Raw genomic sequence first — 22,919 nt, 5'->3', positions numbered from 1 at the left:
GTGCAGCCAGGGAAGGAGCTGCATCTTCCTCCATCCAGTGCCATCATAAGGACACTTGGAAGTGTCCCTGAGATTTCAGTCCAAGCTGGGAACTTCAATCCAGGGTGCCAACCTGTCCTAGAGCATCTCTGAGTTATGAGATTGATGGGGAAAGGCAGAGGTGTTGTGACACAGAAAATGCTGCTGGGTTGGTGAAATGAGCAAAGTGAGTCCTTGGCTACAAATGTGGAGCTGGGCTGTGGTGGATGCATCTGCTCTCAGCAGTAGGTGGTGGCATTTTAAGGGAAGCATAAGAAGGTGGTCACCTTCCACCTAAGAAAGTTTAAAGCCCAAAGAAACTCTGAACAGGTCAGAATTACAGACCATCTCTCCTCAGTCTGCATTCATCACCTTGACCCAGGGAAGTCACTCTGTTCTCTCTGAGGGCCTCAGACATGCTTATGTTTTTATATCCAAAACTACCAGCAGAGACACGGGGGGAGCTTATAAAGAAAACCTCAGAACTCTTAAAAATTAAGGACAATGTCTGTGTGTTACAGAGGAGGATGTATGGGAAATGGCCTTGATTTTGTTTACAGGTACTTCCCCTAAGTCTTTACTGTCCTTTCTCCATGAACAGGTCGCCAAATGCAGCCCCAGCAAATGTCCAACAGCAGCTCCATCAGGCACTTCCTCCTGCTGGCATTGGCAGACACACGGCAGCTGCAGCTCCTGCACTTCTGCCTCTTGCTGGGCATCTCCCTGGCTGCCCTCCTGGGCAACGGCCTCATCATCAGCGCCGTAGCCTGCGGCCACCACCTGCACACGCCCATGTTCTTCTTCCTGCTCAACCTGGCCCTCAGCGACCTGGGCTTCATCTGCACCACTGTCCCCAAAGCCATGCACAATTCCCTCTGGGACACCAGGGACATCTCCTACACTGGATGTGCTGCTCAGCTCTTTTTCTTTATGTTCTTCATTGGAGCAGAGTTTTATCTCCTGACCGTCATGTGCTATGACCGCTACGTGTCCATCTGCAAACCCCTGCACTACGGGACCCTCCTGGGCAGCAGAGCTTGTGCCCACATGGCAGCAGCTGCCTGGGCCAGTGCCTTTCTCAATGCTCTCATGCACACAGCCAATACATTTTCCCTGCCCCTATGCCATGGCAATGCCCTGGGCCAGTTCTTCTGTGAAATCCCACAGATCCTCAAGCTCTCCTGCTCCAAATACCAACTCAGGGAATTTGGTCCCATTGCAGTTAGTGCCTGTTTAGCTTTTGGCTGTTTTGTGTTCATTGTTTTCTCCTACATTCAGATTTTCAAGGCTGTGCTGAGGATCCCCTCTGAGCAGGGACAGTGGAAAGCCTTTTCCACCTGCTTCCCTCACCTTGCTGTGGTCTCCCTATTCCTCAGCACTGCATTGTTTTCTCACCTGAAGCCCCTCTCCATGTCCTCCCCATCCCTGGATCTGGCCCTGTCAGTTCTGTACTCGGTGGTGCCTCCAGCCCTGAACCCCCTCATCTACAGCCTGAGGAACCAGGAGCTCAAGGCTGAAGTGTGGAGGCTGATGACTGGATGGTTTCAGAAACATTAAACTGCTGGCCAATTACTGCATAACACTTGTAATAAAAGTAATCTTTGATACTTCTTTTTGGTTTGGTGTGGTGATATTTTTTCCCTTGTTTTAGGTATTCATATTGCCCACAAAAAATTTCATTGTTTGTACCAATTCTCATTTTGTTTCTCTCCACCTTCCCTGTGGACACAGACTGTCAATGAAGGGCTGCACTCTAGGTGGCTTTAAATTAACTAAAGGATCTCCCAGCAGAGTTTTCTGCAGAGATGCCGTTTAGTTGCCTCTCTGGAGCTGCAGCAGCAATGTCTGTGTGCAGAGCTGGAGGCAGAACCGTGATGGCCCAGCAGCTGTGCCCAGCAGCAGCAGCAGCACTTGGTGTTGCCAGTGCTGCTGCCGTGGCCCTGCCCCGCTGCCCTGGTGGCCCTGGTGTTGCTGCAGGGCCTGAGTGCTCTCGGGGCTGGGCACAGCCCTGGGGGTGGCAGTGCCGGGGCTGCAGCAGGGACAGGCCATGGGCACTGCTGGGGCAGCGCTGACGCCTCAGCCCAGGCCCTGCGGGCTCCAGGCTCCTTGCCCAGGCTGTCTCAAGAACACGCCCAGGCCAATGCTCAGCACAGAAATCCCCATGAGCAGCCCCAGGCTGGCCGTGGGCAGGCTGGGGGCAAACAGCATGGCTGGGGCTCTGCAAGGGCCCTGGGGCAGGTGGGAAGGAGCAGCAGAGCAGGGGCTGATCCATCCCCAGTGCGCTGCACAGCCCAGGGCAGCGTCCCAGAGCGTCCTGATGGAGCTGCCAACAACATTCCCCCTCTGCAGCCTTGGCCTCTTCTCCAGCTCACACAGGTGCCCCATCCTTGCAGGCACAGACACGACAGCACTGGCTCAGCAGCCCCTGTTTGCATTGCACACAGCAGGGGGAGCACCCCCATGCTGTTGGTGTGGGGACATGAACCTGAGGGAGCACAAATGCCATCAGCTCCTGGGGCCAGCAAGGGCTGGGGGACACCAGGGAAACCACTCAGCTTTGTCCTGGCCTCTGCAGTCAGCCAGAAAGTTTGCTCCCATCAGCTGGGAGTTTCCTGTCCGACTGCAGACGCTGTTGCTCAGAGCCAGGGCTGCCTGGCAGGCACCCCCAAACTGCCCTGAGCATTTCCTCTGCTTCACCTTTGTCTTTTGTCCTGGTGTGACTTCAGGAATTGTCTGCAGGCTCCTGCAGTGCCTGGTCCTGCTCCCTTGCCTGTCGTAGGAAGGTGACCAGGAGACCAGGTGGTTCATCACAGGTCCAGTTTATTAAAGAAAGCATCAAACACTTATACAGCAAATAACAAGCTTATGAATATCCTGTAAGCCAAGCAATCTATTGGTCAAACTATACCATGAACTCTTCCTCATTCCTTAGGGGTTACATCTCTCTTTTCTCATGTCTCTTTCACTATTTGTTATCCTACTACAGCTAGGCCCAAGGACACACTATCTAGCAGGTGCAAATCTTGGAATTACTCACAGCTTTGTATTTTTCCAGTCTCTAGTCACCTAAATTTCCCAACACTTCCTCTGTTTTTATTTTTTATGAGAAGCAAAATTCTATGGGCTAACTGTGTCACACTCTTTGCAACACAAAAATAGGTAATTCTAAAAACTAAACAATATTCTCAGCTAGCAAGTTTTCTCTCTTATAAGGGATCTAAGCCAGGGAAACAAACCAAAAAGGCTGTCACTATTTATAGGATATGCTATACAACAGATACAAAAAGAATTCTATGTGCTACAAGGCTCAAACAAAACTCAGATGTGCTAATACAACCTACAAAAATAAGCTAAAGGAGTAACATGTGTGCAGGTTTCATGTGCCTCGATTGGCTGGTAAGTTTGCTTTCTATTTTCAAACAGCAGATATATTTCAAACAGGAACGGCTCTACTCATAAATGCTTCTGATTGTCCTTTTTAACTAAAGTTTCTGTGATGTTCACAACAACACTTTACACACAAGTCATAAAATAAACGTCTGGCATAAAAGCATAAATCTATCTAACATCACTTAACGTTAATAGCACTTAAAATACTTAAACTTAAAAGATTTAAAGTTAACAGACCTTAACAATATTGAACATTTAATGGCACTTAACAGATAATTTAACCTAAACTACTTAATAACAAATTAAACTTACTATAGAAATAGAATATAGCATTTACTATAACTTACTTACAGGCCTGATTCTAAAATACTAAGCTAAAACAACTTTCTTCACATATTTGCTGCAGCATTTTTATACCAAAAAGCACAGTCATAACATCTTGCTTATACAATTTTTTTAACACATCTTTAACATTTTTAAATTTTTCAAAATACAACTTCAGAGTTTGATGTTCTACTGACTAAATTATTTGGGCTTCTGGTGTTTAAAGTCTGTGATAATAGAAGTGATTTTAAGCCAGCATAATGGATGCTAAGCCAAATCGGCCAAAATTTGACCCATGCATTCACACTATGCTGATTGCTCTTTTACAGTCTCTGCAGGAAGAACAAAAAGTCTTTTTAACTTAGGCGAGAAACGTCTTGATAGTAATGGTCCTTGGTGTCACTTGTTTATTTTCACTGGTTTCTTAATTGCAGTAGGGGTCTCTTCTTTGTTGGCAAGAGTCACATTTATTACGGCTGTTAGGTCTAAAAATGAAGCTTTTGCCGGCTGCGGGGCGGAGGGAGAACCGCTCCCACTGGAAAAGCGCTCTGGTCCTGCGGCGCTTGTGTCGCAGCGGGCGACCCCCCTGCGCTGGGCTCCTTGTTTCGCGAGACTCGCCGGCAGGCTGACTCACTGCGTGCGCTGCACCCGTCGCGGCGTGGATCGCTCCCCCCGTGGAGGCTCCGCTCCCCCTGCGGCTGCCGCCACTACCGCCGCTGCACCCATGCCGAGTTCGGAGTAGCACAGCCCCGCAGGCGCCCCGAGCCGCGGCTGCTGCCTTGCGCTCAGAGACATGCCGAAGCAGTGTATGGTGCACTACCCGCCATGGCTTGCTCAGTTTCTTTGCCGTCTTATCATCTTCTAACACCGCTTCTCAGAGTATATCCCCAAATCTTCTCTGTTCCGAGAGTTCATGGACCGTATGTGGGTTAAGGAAAATTTCTTTAGCGTATCCATAGGCTAATAACAAATCTATCCCCTTTACCCCTCGCCATTCTAGTTACGCGGCGAATAAATTATGTGCTGCCTGCCTATCCATACCTATTCGTGAGCGCTCTTTGCAGCTTTCCAGGCTCCAGCAGACACGTATGGCTCAAGTCACCGATGTGAACCCCGAGGGTGCTTCAAAATTCCGGCACTGTCCCAGCTGCAAACAGGACCCAACTCCAACTTCCTCGACCGTGGCATGTTCTCCCTCTTTTTCTTTTAGTGCGAGACGAGGAGTCAACATTCGAGGTCATCATTTGTCGTAGGAAGGGGACCAGGACACCAGATGGTTCATCACAGGTCCAGTTTATTAAAGAAAGCATCAAACACTTATACAGCAAATAATAATCTTATGAATATTCTGTAAGCCAAGCAATCTATTGGTTAAACTATACCATGAACCCTTCCTCATTCCTTAGGGGTTACATCTCTCTTTTCTCATGTCTCTTTCACTATTTGTTATCCTACTACAGCTAGGCCCAAGGACACACTGTCTAGCAGGTGCAAAACTTGGAATTAGCCACGGCTTTGTATTTTTCCAGTCTCTAGTCACCTAAATTTCCCAACACTTGCCAGAGGCACCCCAGGCCAGGGGGGCACATCTGGGCTGCTGTGTCTGCCTCTGGGGCTCCCTGTTCTGGGCAGTGAGGAGGAGCTGCAGAGGCTCTGCAGGACTGACAGGATGGGCTTTGGGGCTGGCAGGAGAAGCTGAGGGACCTGGGCTGCTGGAGCTCCTGAAGAGGAGGCCCAGGGCTCCTCCTGCAACTGCTCCAAGGGTGCTTTCAGAGAATCACAGAATCAGCCAGGCCAGGCTGGCTGATCTCCAGGTCATCCTGGAGATCATCTCCAGGATCATCTCATTGGAGATCATGAGATCCAACCTGTGTCATGACAGCACCTCGTTTCCCCTGAGCCTCCTCTTCTCCAGGATAAACAACCCCAGCTCCCTCAGCTGCTCCTCACAGGACTTGTGTTCCAGACCCCTCCCCAGCCTTGTTGCCCTTCTCCGGACACGCTCCAGCCCCTCCATGGCTTACCTAAATTGGGGGCCCAGAACTGGACACAGCACTCAAGGTGTGGCCTCACAAGTTCTGAGCACAGGGGAAGAATCACTGCCCTGCTCCTGCTGGCCACACCATTCCTGATCCAGGCCAGGAGCCATTGGCCTTCTTTCCCACCGGGGCACACTGCTGGCTCATGTCCAGCCTGCTGTCCATCAGTCCCTGCAGGTCCCTTTCTGCCTGGCTGCTCTCCAGCCACTCTGTCCCCAGCCTGTAGAGCTGCAGGGGTTGTTGTGGCCAAAGTGCAGGACCCAACACTTGGTCTTGTTCAACCTCACTTTGTTGGATTTGGGCCCTGGATCCAGCCTGTCCAGCGCCCTCTGCAGAGCCCTCCTACCCTCCAGCAGATCCACACTCACACCCAGTTTGGTGTTATCTGCAAATTTGCTGATCTTGGACACAATCCCCTCATCCAGACCATTCCATGCAGACATTGGAATTCACGCTGGCTGGCTCTGATCCCTTGGCCATCCTGTGGGTGCCCTGTCATGGCACTCAAGGTGATCTGTTCCATAACCTTGCTGGGCACCCAGATCAGGCTGACAGGCCTGGAGTTCCCCAGCTCCTCCTTCCAGCCCTTCTTGGGGATGGGCTCACATTGGCACCTCCAGTCCCCTGGGACCTCCCTGCTGAGCCAGCACTGATGGTAAATGATGGAGAGCAGTTTGGGGAGCTCATCCACCAGCTCCCTCATCCCCCTAGGATGGATCCCATCTGCTCCCAGAGACACCTGTGAGCATCTGAATTTCTCAGCATGTCACCAGCTGCTTCCTCCTGGATTCTAGGGGTCTGTTCTCTGCCCTGTACCCATCTACCAGCTCAGGAGAACACTTCTCCTCAGGACAACCTGTCCTAATATTGTAAACTGAGACAAACACGCTGTTAAGTAGCTCTGCTTTTCCCTTATCTTTAGTTACTATATTCCCCACTGCAATCAATAAAGAGTAGAGGTTCATCATCTCCCTCCTTTTGCTTTATGTGTTTTTTCACAAACTTTTTTTTTAAAGGATGGGCCAGGTTATGTTCTCATTGAACTTTCACCTCTCTAATTTTCTTTCAGATAATCTTTGGACATCCTTAAACACTTCCTGCATTGCCAGTCCTTTTTACCCCTCAGTTCCCACAAAAGCTCCATGGGCAGCAAGGCCAGTCATTATCCTCACTAGGATCATTTTTTGGCTCCCTGCTACAGGCTGCTCCTTCCCCTTTAAAATTATTTTCTTGAACTGTGTCAGTCCTTCCTGAACCTTTTTGATTTTAAGGGCTCTTTCTCTTTAAAAGAACCAGTACCTGATTTGGTACTCCCCAAATCTGCATCCTAAACAGGCCAAAGTCTGCCCTTCCTAATTCCAGTGTAGAAGTTTTGTTGCTGTCCCTCCTTCTTTCACAGAACATTGAACACTTGATTATTTCATGGTCACTGCCCCAGGCAGCCTCCAAGCCCCACATCTGCCACCAGCCCTTCTCTGTTTGTGAACAGCAGCAGACAGAGCTTTCCTTGGCAGTGTGAGTGTCACCAAAAATTTGGTAAAACAGAAAACTCCTTAACACCAATGCAGCATTAAGAAGCAGCATTCTTTATTCAGCTGGATGCATGGGGGATAGCTCCTTCCAAAGCTGTGCATGCTGAGTACAGGAAAGTTTCTGTTTATTTTCTGTATTTTGCACATTTATTCATTGATTGTCCTAAACTAAACCTATATATGATAATCATTTCCCCAAAATCATTCACATATTTCCCCTCCCCTTCCCCATGTGTTCTTCTATCCTGGGGTGGTCTCTGGTGGTTGTGGACCCCAATATTCTGGTGGGCCTTGCTGAGCTAGCAGGAAACTGAGGCTGGTGGACATCCAGTTCCCCTTCTCACACAATGGGCATTGTGTGGTTTCCATAGGCCTGGGGCTTTGGAGAACAAGCTTCAGGTGTCAACTCACCTGGTGTAGACAATTTATCATCCCATAACATGAGGTCACAGATGAGGCTATGACGTCACAGAGTGGGTTAGGTAAGGTGCTTGAGCAGCTATGACATCATATACTGCCTCTGTGACATCACAGAGCCAGCTGTGACAGGGCAGAGGTCTGACATTCCAGAGCCGACTGTGACATCACAGATTTGGCTGTAACATCAGAGACCAACTGTGTGACATTAGAGAATGGGCTGTGACATCACAGAGCAGGCTGTGACATCCCAGAGGGGCTGTGTGACATCCCAGCAGGTCTGTGTCAGCTCACTACGTTGGTCACTCCGCCCCAGCTCCCTCTCATAGTTTCTCCCAAGAACTCCAATGCTGTTCATGCCCAGCAGGGTCCCTGTCCCCCGGGATTCCCCCAGCCCACCTGGAGCCACACCCTCCACCAAAGGATGTTCCCCAGGATCCACCCCAGAGCCTGACATGGGGACAAGGGGCCAAGACTGTGTGACCAGGACATCAAGGACGGGGATTATCCAGGTCACTGTGGCCTGGATTGGGTTGGCCAGGGCAGGAAAGATGTCTGACAGCTGGAGCAGGGTCTGGGAAGGGCCTCCAAGGTGGGGCTGGAGCCATTGGGCTGTGAGCAGAGGCTGAGGGAGCCGGGCTTGTCCAGCCTGGAGCAGGGAAGGCTGAGGGGCTCCTCATCCCAGCCCGGCAGTGCCAGTGAGGAGGGGATGGAGAACACAGAGCCAGGTGTGGACAGTATTATTAATAATTGGTTAGCTGAGAAAGGCCATACTGACATAATGCCGCTGGTTAAGCTGAAGGAGAAAAGTCAGCAGTCAGCAAGCTGAAAGGAAAAGTCAGCAGTGACCTTGCTGCAACATGAGGATAGGGAGTAGAGATTAGTCCTGAATACATCCTGAGAAGATGTAGAAAGTATCAAAAGTAGAACCATAGGAATGTAGAAGTAGGCGTAGGTGCTGATATGTAACTGACCAATCCTGAGCTCAACTTTTGCAATACGTATGAAGCTCATTATTAACTGTATTTAACCCGCCGTACTGATCAATAAAATTGAGCCTGTGATGATCAAACTGATGTCCTGGTTCCCTTCCGTCGACAGCCAGGCTCTTCACCGGGGGGCTGGTGGGAGACAAAAGCCAAAATGGGTAGAAGAAAAGAGGAGACATCAGCCAGGGCATGAGGAGATGAAATGAGTCAGGCTGCTTTCAGCATTTCCTCAACAGCAAGAGTAGCCTGACCTCCAATCTGCATCCACCACTGACAGGTTGGCAAATCAGGAATTGTTGGAGCTGTTTTGCACCCACTCCAGGACGAGCATCCTGATACAAGAACTTAATTGTTCTTTTGTCAGAAATTAATTTTAGTATGGAAATCACCTGTGAATGGTGGACTCATCAGATGCTGCTGGGACGTTGCACATATCTCAGGGAGGATTGTGATTGTTATGAAATGGTGTCCTGTTCAACTGGGGCCTGTTTGCCATGAAGAGAAATTTTCTGTGCCTCAAAGTGTCACCAGTTCTAAACCCCCCAAAAGACACAAACGTGAAGAGTTGTGGTTCCCACTCCAGTGGTAGCACTTGGACCTCCCTCTATAGCCAGAGCAGAGCTCCCTTATCCCACAAAGTCCCTGGCAATGCAGGGATGAAGGAAACCGGACAGGCTGTGGGGATCAGGGGCAGGGTAGGGCCAGGGATTTGGGGCGGTTGTAAGCCCAGGGTAGGACCCGGCCCTTGGCTGTGGTGAACCTCATCCAATTGTCCCGGGCCCATGGCTCCATCCTGTCCAGATCTATCTGCAGAGGCTTCCTGCCCTCCAGCACAGCCACACTCCCACCCAGCTTGGGCTCACCTGGGAACTGACTGAGGGTACTCTCGATGGCCTCATCCATATCAGCAATAAAGAGATTGAACTGACCTAGCCCCAGTTCAGAGACCTGGGGACACCCCTGGATGTGACTCCATTCCTCAGCTGCTCTGAGTGCCAGGGGTTGGATGAGGGAAATGGTGAGGAGGAGATAGAGACAAAGTGTGATTGATTGTCAGCCATGAAGGGTCTGGATTCTCATATCTCTTCAAACTGCATGAAGAGGTGCTGGAGGTCAATATCAATTGGACATTGCTGATATCAATCTATGAGCAAAATACGAAAACAGGAAAAAACAATTCTCTCTGCATTGTTTTAAATACAGTATATTCACATTAAATAGACTTCTGAAATCTGTCTAATTAACCAAAAACCACGTTTATTATTTCCAAGGGCTTTTCTTGTTCAGGTGTGTTTGGAACAAATATTTATTAGCCTTTTACACTGAATTTCTGAACAGAAGACCTCAAGAACAAAGAGGCCTCTGGAGAAATAAAATTCATCATCAACCTCCAAGTGGCTGAGAATCCACTGCCATCAGAACAGCAATGAACAGAAATGGGCACAGCTTTTTGGCAGGCCCAGCTTTGGCATGGGCCCTGGGCCTGGAGCAGGAGCAGCTCTTGAGGGCCCCAAGGCTGGGGCTCTTGTGCTGCCCTGGGCAGATGGGATGGCAGCAGGGGCTGCAGAGCTCTCAGCACCTCAGCCAGAGGGGAGCAGGGCAGCCAGGGAGCCTCCTTTGGCCTTGGCCAAGCACCTTCCCCCATGGCTGGGGCTGAGTCCTGTGGCAGCTGCAGCTGCTGCTGTGCCCTTGCCAGGGGCTGAGGCCGTGGGGCAGTGCCCAGAGCAGCCTGGCCTGAGCAGAGCTGTGGGGCCAGAGCCGGCTGGGCTGGGCTGGGGAGAGGCCCTTGGTGCTGCCCAGAGCTCAGGGCAGCTGGCAGAGCTTGCAGGGAGCTGGGCTGGGCTCCGAGAGCCTGGCCCAGAAACCATCAGTGTCCATCTCAGCCTGGCTGAGCGTGCAGGAGCAGGACTCAGGCCAGGCCTTGTGGGGCAGGGCCAGCACCTGTGCAAGGCATTGCAAACAGGCAAGTGGCCCAGAGAGGAGGCTGCTCTGTGTCCTTGGTGGCATGGACAGAGCAGGGAGGGGGCCCAGGACATTTGCCAGCACCAGCCTCTGTGCCAATGCATTGGCAGGCCTGGCTGCTGAGCCCAGCTTTGGCCTGGGCTGAGTTTGGCTGTGGCCCAGCTCCATCCTCCTGCAGGACTCAAAGCCTGTTCCCGGCCATGGCCAGCCCTGGCTGCCTCTCTGCTGGCCCAGAGGCCGGCAGAGCCCAGGGCAGGGCTGTCTGTGCAGCCCCACAGGTGCCAGGGGCTCTGCAGGAGCTGGCAGAGGCTGCCCAGAAGGGAGGCCATGGGGCACAGAGCCCCAAGGCTACTGTGGGCACCATGGCACAGGGGCCATTCCCAGCCGCAATGCTCCTGGCCTGGGCTGGGCCTGCACAGGGGCTGGGCCACCATGGCTGGGCCAGCACAGGGCCACAAAGGGGCCACGCAGCCGCTGCTGGGGCTGACAGCAAGGCCAGGCACACACAGGGAATTGCTGAGCACGGCCTGCGCTGGCCAGGCCTGACTGTGCCAAAGGCAGAGCTCAGCTGCCCTTAGGGGCTGCAGGAACAGTCCTGAGCCCAAAAAGCCTCCATGGCTGTGCTGGAGTCCAAGGCTGCAGCAGGGAAATGCAGGGCTGCTGTGGGATGGGAAGGGCATTGAATTCCAGCACATACCTCAGCTCTCTGATGATCCCGGCACCGTGCTGAGCCCTGTTTGAGACTGGAGCAGAGCAGATGTTGATGGGTGAGGAGCCCTGTGGGGTTGTCAGGGACCTGCAGCTTGCAAGGTGCTCTGCTCTCCCTCAGGTGCTCTTGGAGTGATCCAATCCCAGCTGGGCACCTCAGGGTACAAGTGGCCCTGCCTTTTCACGGGCACACAGCTGATGTCTGCCTGGAAAGGGGCACAGGTTTTAATACCTGTTAGTTTCATCATATACAGGCACAACTTTATCATCTGGGTCATTTGAGTACTGTTATAAAATGGCAAAGTTTTCCCACCAGGAACAGGGTTTTCCTGGAGGTGTACAGATAGCAGGAGAAGAATACTGATCTTGCCTTCTACTGGTGTCACCAGTATTCATTCTATTATATAAATCTCTCTTTTCCATTTGGGGTTTCAAGCTCTCCTATTGAAATGGCCATGTCTAAGGACATCTCTTCACTAGATGAGCTGGATATTTATGCTTCCCATTGCTCCCAGATTTCCTCATCCAGATGCTCTCTGGTCATGCCTCTCAACTGACTGGCTTCATGCTTTGAGCTGCAGGAAGTTGCCCAATCATTCTGAAGTGCAAATAAATATATCAATAGTCAACATCTTTATTGTATTTATATCTATCACAGAACTGCCTTTTCTTATGTCTTTGTCTAAAACTATTCCTGTACAGAAATCCCTGGGGGATGGTGGACATGTCAGATGCTGCTGGGACATCATGGAGAACTCTGTTTGCTGCAATGTTAAACTGTATCCTGTTCAAATTGTGTTTTTTTGGCAAGAAACCCTTCTGTGCCTCTGAATGTCACCAGTTCCTGAGCCCAAAGGACACAAACCTGGTAAGTTGTGGTTCCCACTGCAGGGGCGCTGCACAGGAGAAATCTTCATCCCCTTTCATTTTTTTCCTCCCTCTGGGCATGGAGGGAGCTCCTGACTTCAGCCTGTGACTAGTGTGTGCAAAGAGAAAATCTGGGCAGAATTGGGGCAGGGAGGATATGGGGGGACCTTGAGATCTGTGCTGGGCACAGAAGGTGTTTTCCATTGCTCTGAGGCTGTCTGCTGTGGAAAGTGGATTTAATATCCAGCAGAGGAATGACTTTTGCATTTGATGGAACTGTGCCTTCCCTTGGCTTTGTTGGCTGACAATAAATGAACAGCCCTCTGTGTCTCAGGCTGCTCCTTCTCCAAGGAAAGCAGGTGGGAGTTGGAGCCAAGGAGCTGAAAGCTGGAGGTGCAGCCTGGGCTGGAGGGAGCTCAGATTTGCACAAGGCTGCTCTGAGTGCCAGGGCTTGGATGGGGAAATGGTGGGGTGGGGGTAGGGACAGAGTCTGATTCACTGTCAGCCATGAAGGGTCTTGATTTTCATATCTATTCAAACTGCATGAGGAAGTACTTGGATTCAGTGTCAGCTGTATTGGAAAAAAGGCTCCCAATATTACCAGTTAGATTGTGCCTGGGCCAGTCTGACCCGCGCTGCTGGGCCAAAGGCAGCAACTGCGGTGTATGACCCCAGAGATACCTTGGCTTGCTGGTGGTTGCAGCAAGCCTCAGGAGGATAGCTTCAGGCGATGGTGAAGAGAAAAAGGAGATGGATTCTGCTGGAGGGTTTAATGTCCAGAGGTTTATTCCATGGTTACCGAGGTCATAACGTGAGCAACTGCTCCAACAGAATCCAGACCGCATGGTCTGATTCACCTTTTAAGCTCAGGGACAGGGGGAGGGGAGGTACAGGTGAGCCACCAGGTGAGAGGGGCAGGGTCTCAGGGGAAGATGACACCCAGACAGGCCAATGACCTCTGGGCATAGGGGCATCTTTTGAACTTGACCAACCACACGACGCCTTGCTGGAATGTTAAGTCTGAGTGACAGGACTCACTCAGCATGGGGGTAAGGGGGAAGGGAGAGAGACATAGGCACACCTGGGAAAGTGACCTGGAAGGCCAAAATGGGACAATACAGCACACCACAACATCTCCCCCTAGTTTTGTTTAAAAAGAAGAGGACTGTGTTTGTGGTGAAGAATGATTGCCAAACCATGGTTGGTAAATCAGTTCTTCCTCTACAGGAGGGTCAGTGTTTTCCACTGAGGCTTCTAGGTCATCCATTGGAGCACTGAGGGCTTCCAAATGGTAGACCTCAGGAGGGGGAGATGAGCTTGAAATTAACTTGAGAACCATGTGTTTGATTAGTCCAAAAACAATGCTAACAACTACAATAACTATAACTAAAATAAACAGCACTAAAAACACAGTTTTCAGAATAGATCCCAACCAGCCCAAGAGTCCCCAGCCTTTGAACAGTCCATTCAGCCAGTTGTCAGTTTCTCTGTTGATGTCCGAGAGCCTTTGTCAAGAAAGTCCATATGTGGTTTGGGCTGAGGCACTATGCAGGAGGTCACAGGTGGGATGATCACGAGTAGGACGAGAAGCAGGCTCGGTCTCATGGTGTCTCGAGGCTACACACGAACAGTGGGATCTAAACTGGCACAAAAACTTGAAACAAATATATATTATAAACTATTCCAGATAGGAGGCTTAAATGGAATTTCCTCCAGAGAACGCGTGCGGCGTTTTCTTCTCCAGGCAGCATGAGCAACCTGGGGTGCTTCTGTAGATTTCTCTGAGACCTTGGGAACATAGGGCTTTACCCATTTGGAAGGAACCCACCTTAAACCAGAGGGGGTGGACACACAGGCATATCCACGTCCCCAAGTAACCAATTTGTAGGGTCCCACCATTTTCCAAGTCTCAGGGTCCTTTACTAAAACTGGAGGTTTTTCTTTAATTAACCTATGATTGCTCCCCCCAAAGTGGCGTAGGATGGGTGGGTTCAGGCTGTCAAAAGAACAATTCAGAAAATTGATTGTGAATAGTGCTCTGGATAACCGGATGTGGGGAGGTTCTACCTTCAGAACCTGTTGTTGCTGGTCCAGGACCCTTTTAATATCATGGTGAGTTCTTTCTACAATGCTTTGACCTGTAGGGGAGTAGGGGATGCCAGTTTTGTGCTCTACTCCCCATTGCTGCAGGAAGCTCCCAAATTCCTTGGATTTGTAAGCAGGCCCATTATCAGTTTTCAGCTCCTTGGGGATGCCCATGAAAGCAAAAGCCTGTAAGAGGTGCTTAATAGCATCAATAGATGATTCTCCTGTGTGGGCAGAAGCATAGACCGCTCCAGAAAAGGTATCTACACTAACATGAAAATATTTCTGCCGTCCAAAAGACTGTATGTGTGTTATATCTGTTTGCCACAGTTCACAACTGTTCAGTCCCCTTGGGTTTGCTCCCGTACTCACTGTAGGGAGTGCATGTTGTTGGCAATTTGGGCATGTGGCCACAATCGCTTTGGCCTGTTCTCGACTGATGTTAAACTGACAAACCAGGCCAGGTGCATTTTGGTGGAAAAGCTGGTGGCTGATTTTTGCCTGTTCAAAAACATTTGGGAGAGTAGCCATCACTGCAGGTGCAGCAAGAGCATCTGCCCTTCTGTTGCCTTCAGCGATAAACCCTGGCAAGTCAGTGTGTGACCTGACATGCATCACATAAAATGGTTGCTCTCGGTGAGTGACTAACTTTACCAGTTTTGAGAGCAATTTGAAAAGTGTGATGTTAGACACATCTTGCACTATTGCTTGATCTGCCCTGGATACTACTCCTGCCACGTATGCAGAGTCTGTAATCAGATTAAATGGTTCTGAGAACCTTTCAAAGGCCCTAAGAACTGCAGCCAATTCAGCAACCTGAGGTGAACCTTCCACCTCAGCAATATCTGTCTCCCACTGCTGGGTTTGAGGATCCTCCAAGTCATAACGGACTTGTGGGACCTCCCGGATGCATCTGTGAAGACAGTCAGAGCCCTTTTTAAAGGTCTCCTACTTAGAGCACTTCTCAGTTTTAAGGTAAATTGAACATCTTGTTCGAACAATTTGTGAGCGGGCCGCGCTACCGAAATTTGTCCTGAGTAGGAATCCAGAGCAAACTGCAACACTTCATTTTCTTGAAACAATTGCTCCAGCATTTTCATAGTATTTTGACCTGATTTTAACTTAACTGGAATGTGAATGCACTTAAAATCACATCCTGCTAACTCCCTGATCCGGGTCCTTTCTTTTCGGATCAGTTCTGCTACCAGCTCCTGAGGCTTTGTCAGTCTCTTGGACCTTTTGTGACTGAGGAAAACCCATTTTATGATCAAGAGAGGGTCCCTCTGGTCCCGGTCCTTTTTTGGTGTGTTCTTTGCCTTAGGTGTTTGTTTTTCCTCCCACTGGAAAATAATTCCATGGAGGTGTGGCAACTTACCTAGGATGATAAATTTGAATGGCAGGTCAGGCCGGCATCGGTTGGCCTGTCTTGTGGACATTGCAATCTGAACCTTTTCTAGAGCTTTCCGTGCCTCTGGGGTAATGGACCTAGGAGCACCTGGGTCCTCTCCCCCTTTCAATAACTTGAAAAGAGGGGCAAGGTCTTCATTAGTCAGACCGAGCCATGGTCTTACCCAATTCAAAGACCCACACAACTTGTGGACATCTGCAAGGGTCTTGATCCTTGGATTGATTTCTAGTTTTTGAGGAACAATGGTCCTATTTCCAATTTATAAGCCCAAATACTTCCAAGGTGGCATCTTTTGAATTTTCTTTTCCTGGAGCTCGAACCCTGCAACAATCAATGCATCGATCGTTAGGTCAAGCGCATGCGTGAGTAAATCATCATTGGGGGCACACACAAGGATATCATCCATATAATGATAGATAATGGCCTTCTCTGCGGCTGCATGTACTGGGCAAAGCAGGGAAGAGACATACCACTGGCAGATAGCTGGAGATACCTTCAATCCCTGAGGAAGAACGGTCCAATGGTACCTTTTCATAGGAGATTCCATATTAATGGAAGGGACGGAGAATGCAAAATGCGGTGCATCGCCAGGGTGCAAGGGGATTTGGAAAAAACAATCTTTAATATCAATAACAGCTAATTTCCAATCTTGGGGAAGCATTGTTGGGGATGGCATACCAGGTTGGGGAGAACCCATATCTTCAATTACATTATTAATTTGTCGGAGGTCGCAGAGGAGCCGCCATCTCTTTTTGTCAGCTTTTTGGATGACAAACACTGGAGAGTTCCATGGGGACATGGTCTCCACAATGTGGCCCTTTTTTAGTTGCTCTTCCACTGGTTCCTGAAGATCCTTTTTTTTTTGTTTACTGAGCGGCCACTGTTTTACCTGAACTGGTTTGTCTGTTTTCCACTTCAGTTTTTGGGTGGGGCGCTGTTGTTCAATGGCTGCTGTACAAATATGCTGTGGAGAGTCTGGAATATCAATTGTGACACCCCACTGGGCCATTAAATCTCTCCCTAACAAAGGTTCCGAATAATCCAACACAAACGGACGGATATTTGCCAATTGTCCGTTTGGTCCCTCAAATTGAATAATGCTTTTGGATTGTCTTGCCAATTGCAAACCTCCTACACCTTGAAGATGACCTGCAACATTTTGCAAAGGCCAATGTGCTGGCCAGTCTTGTACTGGAATTACTGTGCAGTCTGCACCTGTGTCTACAAGCATCTCAATGCGTTTAGACTCCCCACCCCCACTGACATTACACCATAATTTGGGTTTGTCTTTTCCAATAACTTGGACCCGGGCGACTGTGGGCCCTTGTTTTTTGATATTTTCAGGTAAAGATGGCACAGGGATAGCTTGTGCAACAATTTGTCCCTTGGGAAGAAACAGGGGTGGGTGGAAACAATGCAGGCCGAGAACGAATTGCTCAGGATCTGATGTTGTCATTCCCGGAGCAATTCTGATCTCTTGTGGTGTGTGTTTGGTGTCCCCAATGACGATGTACTTACAACGAATCCGGTTCCAAGTACCTTTCTGTTCAGGATTTACAGACACAAAATGCCAATCAGTGTCCTCCAGATGGAGTGACTCAGTCAGCTGCAACCTGTAAGGCTCATTGACAGAAGACGTGGTTAACACAGGATCACTTAAATCATACACAGTCTTTGAAGCACCTGCTTCACTTACACAAACATTAATATTATCGCGCGCTTGATTTGTTTTGCTACCCTTATTACCTTGGCCTGCTCTTTTTGTGTCTGCGCGCCTGGCCGGCCGGCGCTGCCTTTTCAGTTTTTTTGTTGTTGCTGACCCCCAGGGAGGGCTTGTAGTTCTCCTCCCCTGCCATTTCTAAATTCATCAAATTCCCTTTTCAGGGGGCACTGGTTACTCCAGTGCCCTAGGTTGTTACAAAGCAGGCATGGTTTTGTGGGCTCAACCATTGCTGGTCTCCGCTGCTGCCCAGGGTACTGATGTGCTGAGGGGAAAGGCGCAGGGCTGGCAACGGCGACACGCTGAGGTAGTCTTGGCAGCAGCCTTGGTCTGGTGTCTTCAGCCACACTCATCAGAGGCACTTTCCTGTTACACACTAGAAGCATATCTTTTAGTATATGGGGAGGTTCTATAGGAAGGCTCAGGATTGCCGCTTGACACTGTTCATTTGCATTTGTAAACGCCATTTCTTCTAAAATTGCTTCCCTAGCATTCTCTTTTTTAACTTGTATTTCAATAGCTCTAGTTAACCTTTCTACAAATTTCAAAATAGGCTCTGATGGTAGCTGTTTAATTTTACTATAGGGTTCAAAAGGCCCCTCAGGTTGTAGGGAAAAGAACGCTTTTTCAGCTGCTTCCTTTACTTTTTCGAGTGTTTCTGCAGGAATTGCAGTAGCTTGGATTGAGGGAGAAGACCATTGGCCCTCACCACAGAGGTGCTCAATGGTGATAGTGTTACCACTGTTGTCATTGGCTGTGTTTGGATCAGCATGCAAGCCTGGGAGAGCATCATTCAGCATTTGTTTCCATGCTATTTCCAATAATTTGAATTCCGTGGAGGTCATGAGACAGGAAAAAAGCTGGTTTAAATCATGTGGAATCACTACAGTCCTACTCAATTCAGAATTTAAAAGGCCACGGAAATATGGACTGTGTGGACCATATTCTTTATGAGACTTACAGATCTCTTTAATCATTTGCCGTCCAAAAGAACTCCAATTAGCAGTTGGAGTTGCTCCCCCCTGAGCTGCAGGCTGAAAGGTAACAGGAGCCAGTGACAACATGGGACTATGCATTGAATCTGCTGTTCCCTGCTCTGTATCCCTTGAAACAGAAGCATTGGGATCACAGATACAGGTTTGGGGGATGGCAGTGGGTGTGTTCCCACCGTGGGAACCCGGGGAGGGGGCGGAGACGCAACAGGTACAGGGGGCCGCCAAGGGGCGGGGAAACCGTGGGAACAGGGGGGCGGGGTCAGGGGGAAAGCAGGGGGCGGGGACACCTGGTGACACCACGTCAGCAGACGCCCCCTGGGAGGAGTAGAGGGGCGGAGCTGAGGGAATTGCAGGAAAGGGAGGGGGAGGGGGGAAGGTATCACGAGGAACAGAAGGAGAGGGGGATGGGGCTGGAGTTTCAGGATGCTTAAGAGGATTTTGGGAAGAAGAAGACCAGGTTTGGGAAGATGCCACGTGGCATCCACCATCTTGTGGACCCCCTAGGGGCTGGGGGCCATTTTGGGTAACACTACTCTCTGCAAAGCTAACACGTGCTGTTGGTTTCTGAGGATGGGACACAGGGGATTGGGAAAGGTTCCACGCAGCCTGGTCAGGGCCTTGTGGACAGGGCAACTCAGGCATTTCAACAGACTTTGGGCGTCGACTTCCCAATGAGTTTGATCTGTTTAAAATACCAAGTTTTGGGGAAAGAGGTTTAGGGGTTTTAGAACTAGGAGAGGGAGAAACAGGGAGAGTAGAGGTACATGGCTTTACATTTGGCTTTTTCTCCATTTCCTTTTGTTTGAGCAATGCTGTTCGAATTTGTAAACTCCAAAACACAAATTTAGCTGAGGATGCATTGCCAGATTGTCCTAAGGATATCAATTCATTTCCAACTTTATCCCAGAATTGAATATTGTGGATTTCTTCAGGGGAGATTTGTGGGAAGTGGAGGAAAAGCCATCTTACAAACTGTTTCAATTTTCCCTTTGAGAACTTCACATTACTACTGTCTAAAATGCTAACAATATTATAAAACACTCCTTTTTGTACAATGCTGAGTTTCAAACCCATGTTAGATGTAAAAAGCAAAGTACTAAATCCTGCCTGACCAAAAACAAAGCCAAAATCAGCTACCGATTTCAAAAAAAAACCACAGATGGAAAGCGATAACGAGCCGACAAAAGCTTCACAATGCAGCTGTATATACTGCTTTTAAAATTCCCGGGCAGCAGCAGCAGGGCACGCCCTGCTGAGCTGAGGCAGAAACAAAGCCTCCCCCGCCGTGGAATGCACCCCCCCGCGGAGCAGAGAGAGCAGCTACGCCACGTGGCAAGCCGAAACCGGGGCCCCCCGCACCGCGTGTGCAGAGAACCCCCTTTCCTCCACAGAGAGAGAGAAAGAGAGTCCCCCGCGGCAAGAGAGCCGAGAGCCCCCCCTCCCCCGCACAGAGAGAGAGAGAAAGATCTCCCGACCACGTGCAGAGAGCCGAGCCTGCAGAGCAAGAGGAAGAGAGAGAGAGCTCCCGCGCGAATTCCGAAAGACAGCAAAACACGCGGCAGAAAGCTAATAGCTAGAAATCAATGAATTCCCGTCTGTGGGGCTGCGCAGCCAAAAATGCAAATGCAAAAAGGAACAGAACTCACGGCAGAGTCTGTTTTTGAGCTCCTGCCCTACCAAGAGCAGAGATACTCACCCAAAATGGAAGTTGTAGCCGGCTGGGTACAGGCAGGTCTCTTCACCGGAACAGGACCTCTCTTGGGTGAGAGAGGCTCCCCTGTTCTTCCTCTGGAAAATCTGCTCACCAGAAAGGAGCTGGGCTTTCCAGAGGCGCCGAACAGTCCACGAAACTTCTTCTGGGAATATTCCCTAAGTCTCTAGCCGAGGGCCTTGCAACCAAAGCCCCTTTCAGCTGGATGCACGGCTGCCAGAAGGTTCTCCGAGGTGCTGCGGGTCTGTCTTGGGCTGCAGAGTCGCTTAGCCCACCCAGGGACGCCAGATATTGGAAAATAAAAGCTCCCAATATTACTAGTTAGATTGTCCCTGGGCCAGTCTGACCCTCGCTGCTGGGCCAAAGGCAGCAACTGCGGTGTGTCACCCCAGAGATACCTTGGCTTGCTGGAGGTTGCAGCTGGGCACTGAACAAGTCCAGGCTTGTTAGGAACCCCGTTTCCTCAGGAGGAATAGCTTCAGGCGATGGTGAAGAGAAAAGGAGAGGATTCTGCTGGAGGGTTTAATGTCCAGAGGTTTATTCCATGGTTACAGAGGTCTGAACGTGAGGACCTGCTCCAACAGAACCTGACCGCATGGTCTGATCACCTTTTTAAGCTCAGGGACAGGGGGAAGGGAGGTACAGGTGAGCCACCAACCAGGTGAGAGGGGCAGGGTCTCAGGGGAAGATGACACCCAGACAGGCCAATGACCTCTGGGCATAGGGGCATCTTTTGAACTTGACCAACCACACGACGCCTTGCTGGAACGTTTAGCCTGATTGACAGGACTCACTCAGCATAGGGGTAAGGGGAAAGGGATTAGACTTATAGGCACACTTGGGAAAGTGACCTGGAAGGCCAAAATGGGACATCACAGCACACCACAACAGGACTCCACCTCTATAAGTCCCTGTCCTGGTTTAGGGCAAATTTGTAAAGAATCTGCAAAGGAGGGCCCCTCCCCCACAACTGGTTCGGGAAGAATTCCTTGGAGAGAGGTGGAAAGAACCTGTTTATTTAACAGGCACAGCACCCCCCAGCACACAAAATGAACAATACCAGATGACGCTGCTCTGAGCAAGATGGCAAAATCAGAAAGTCTCTTCCGGGGGTGGTTGCTCTGTTCTCAGTCCCTCTGGCGCTGGGGCAGCTGCTGCAGCCGAACGGTGCCAACCATCGATGTTCCCAGGTCCCAGTCCGGAGCAGGTTCGAGATGGTCACAGAAACAGGAGAGGAGAAACAGTCTGGGAAGGAATTTGGACTGTTTAGCTAGAACTAGCTAATAAGCAGAGGCCAAAGCAGAGCAGAAGCGAGAGCAGAAAAGAGAGCAAGCAAAGCAGCAAGCTGAAAACAAGAAGCCAAAACAGCCTTATGTACTGTCCGTCTCTGTGTCCCTGATAAGAGAAACCCAAACAAAACTTCCACTCTTCAGAGCCGGTCTTAAAGGCACAGACCATATGAATGGGGATACAAGCATCATAACGTCACCCCAGGACAGTCCCATATCCAAAGATTGCCCCTACACAAAAGTTGCAATTGTAGACAGGTCGGGCTGGCCTTGGCCTCCTGAGGGCTGGCTCTCAGCTGCCTTCCAAACACAAGGGCTCTGTGCTTTCCTTTCTGTGGAAAAGAACTGACCTTCTCCTCCAGGCTGAAACTGGCTGAAATTGGGATTCCACATGCAAAATTTCCAATATCCAAGTGTTGCTCCGAGACAAAGCTGCCAGGATCGACTGGTTTTTCTCGGCTTGGCCTCTGGTGACTATGGTTCATCTGCCCTTGAAACACTGGGGCTCTGTGGTTTCTTTCCTGTGGAGACCTTGGTGACATTGTGGGATAATGTTGAACCAAGGGATCATTGTGACACTGTGGGTACTCGTGGCACCAAGGCCATCACTGTGGCTCTGCTGGGCCGCATGGTCCCAAGGGGCCAGTGTGGAGCAGCCGGGCTTTGTGGAACCAAGAGGCCATTGCTGCATTCCAGGGCCTCGTGGAGCCAAAGGGCCGTTGTGATCCTGCAGGGCACCGTGGATCCATGGAGAGCATTGTGGCATTGCAAGGCCCCATGGAATCATGGAGTCCATTGTGACACTGTGGGGCCCCATGGAACCAAAGGGCCACTGTGACCCTGCAGGGCCACATGGAAGCACGGGGCCATTGTGACACTGCAGAAGCAAGGAGGACATTGTGACACTGCAGAGTGCCATGAAAGCAAGGGAACATGGAACAGATCTGGCTGGTTTGGCCCCTCAGGGGCCACCTGACAGGTCCAGCTGATCTTGGAATGCTGAGGCCTGCCTCTCATCAGCCCCTGGAGAACTGGGGCTCTGTGCTTTCCTTCCTATGGAAAAGAACTATCCATCGGTCCAGGTACCCATGGCCAAAATTGATATTCCCCCTGAAAATTCCCTATATGCAAGGGTTCTCCCAGGCAAAAGCTGCCAGGACAGAGAGCTCTGGCTGGCCTTGGCCTCTGGTGGTCACCTCTAAACTGAAGGAAGCCCTGAGGAAAGTATTTGAACAGGTTTAACTACTGCAACATCAATGAATCTCTCCTCCTCTGAAAAACTCAGATGCTCTTCTAATAATATATGCCTTTTTTTCTCATGGTGTATTATGCGTGAAATATTATTTTCAGCTACATAATATTATTCTTATCCCTCTACCTGTGTTATCTTACACAAAACACCTTGTCTAGATATGGATCCAGGTCACCTGTACAGGCAAACACAAGAAAGAATGCAGCAGGAATG

The 22,919-nt window shown here is 50.0% G+C and overlaps 1 protein-coding gene across 1 annotated transcript; it reads left to right on the top strand.

Annotated features, from left to right (window-relative positions):
* Positions 1 to 747: 747 nt before the first annotated feature.
* Positions 748 to 1,026, top strand: LOC134434501 (olfactory receptor 14I1-like; the record flags this gene model as incomplete). Its single annotated transcript, XM_063183160.1, has 1 exon — positions 748 to 1,026. A coding segment is annotated over one exon (279 nt), but the record flags the coding sequence as incomplete, so codon positions are not given.
* Between the last annotated feature and the right edge of the window lie 21,893 nt (positions 1,027 to 22,919).

Source organism: Melospiza melodia, unplaced genomic scaffold, assembly GCF_035770615.1.
Source record: "Melospiza melodia melodia isolate bMelMel2 unplaced genomic scaffold, bMelMel2.pri scaffold_37, whole genome shotgun sequence".
NCBI classification, from domain to species: Eukaryota; Metazoa; Chordata; class Aves; order Passeriformes; family Passerellidae; genus Melospiza; species Melospiza melodia.
Note: the sequence above shows the minus strand (reverse complement) of the source record. Positions and strands in the feature narration are given on the sequence as shown.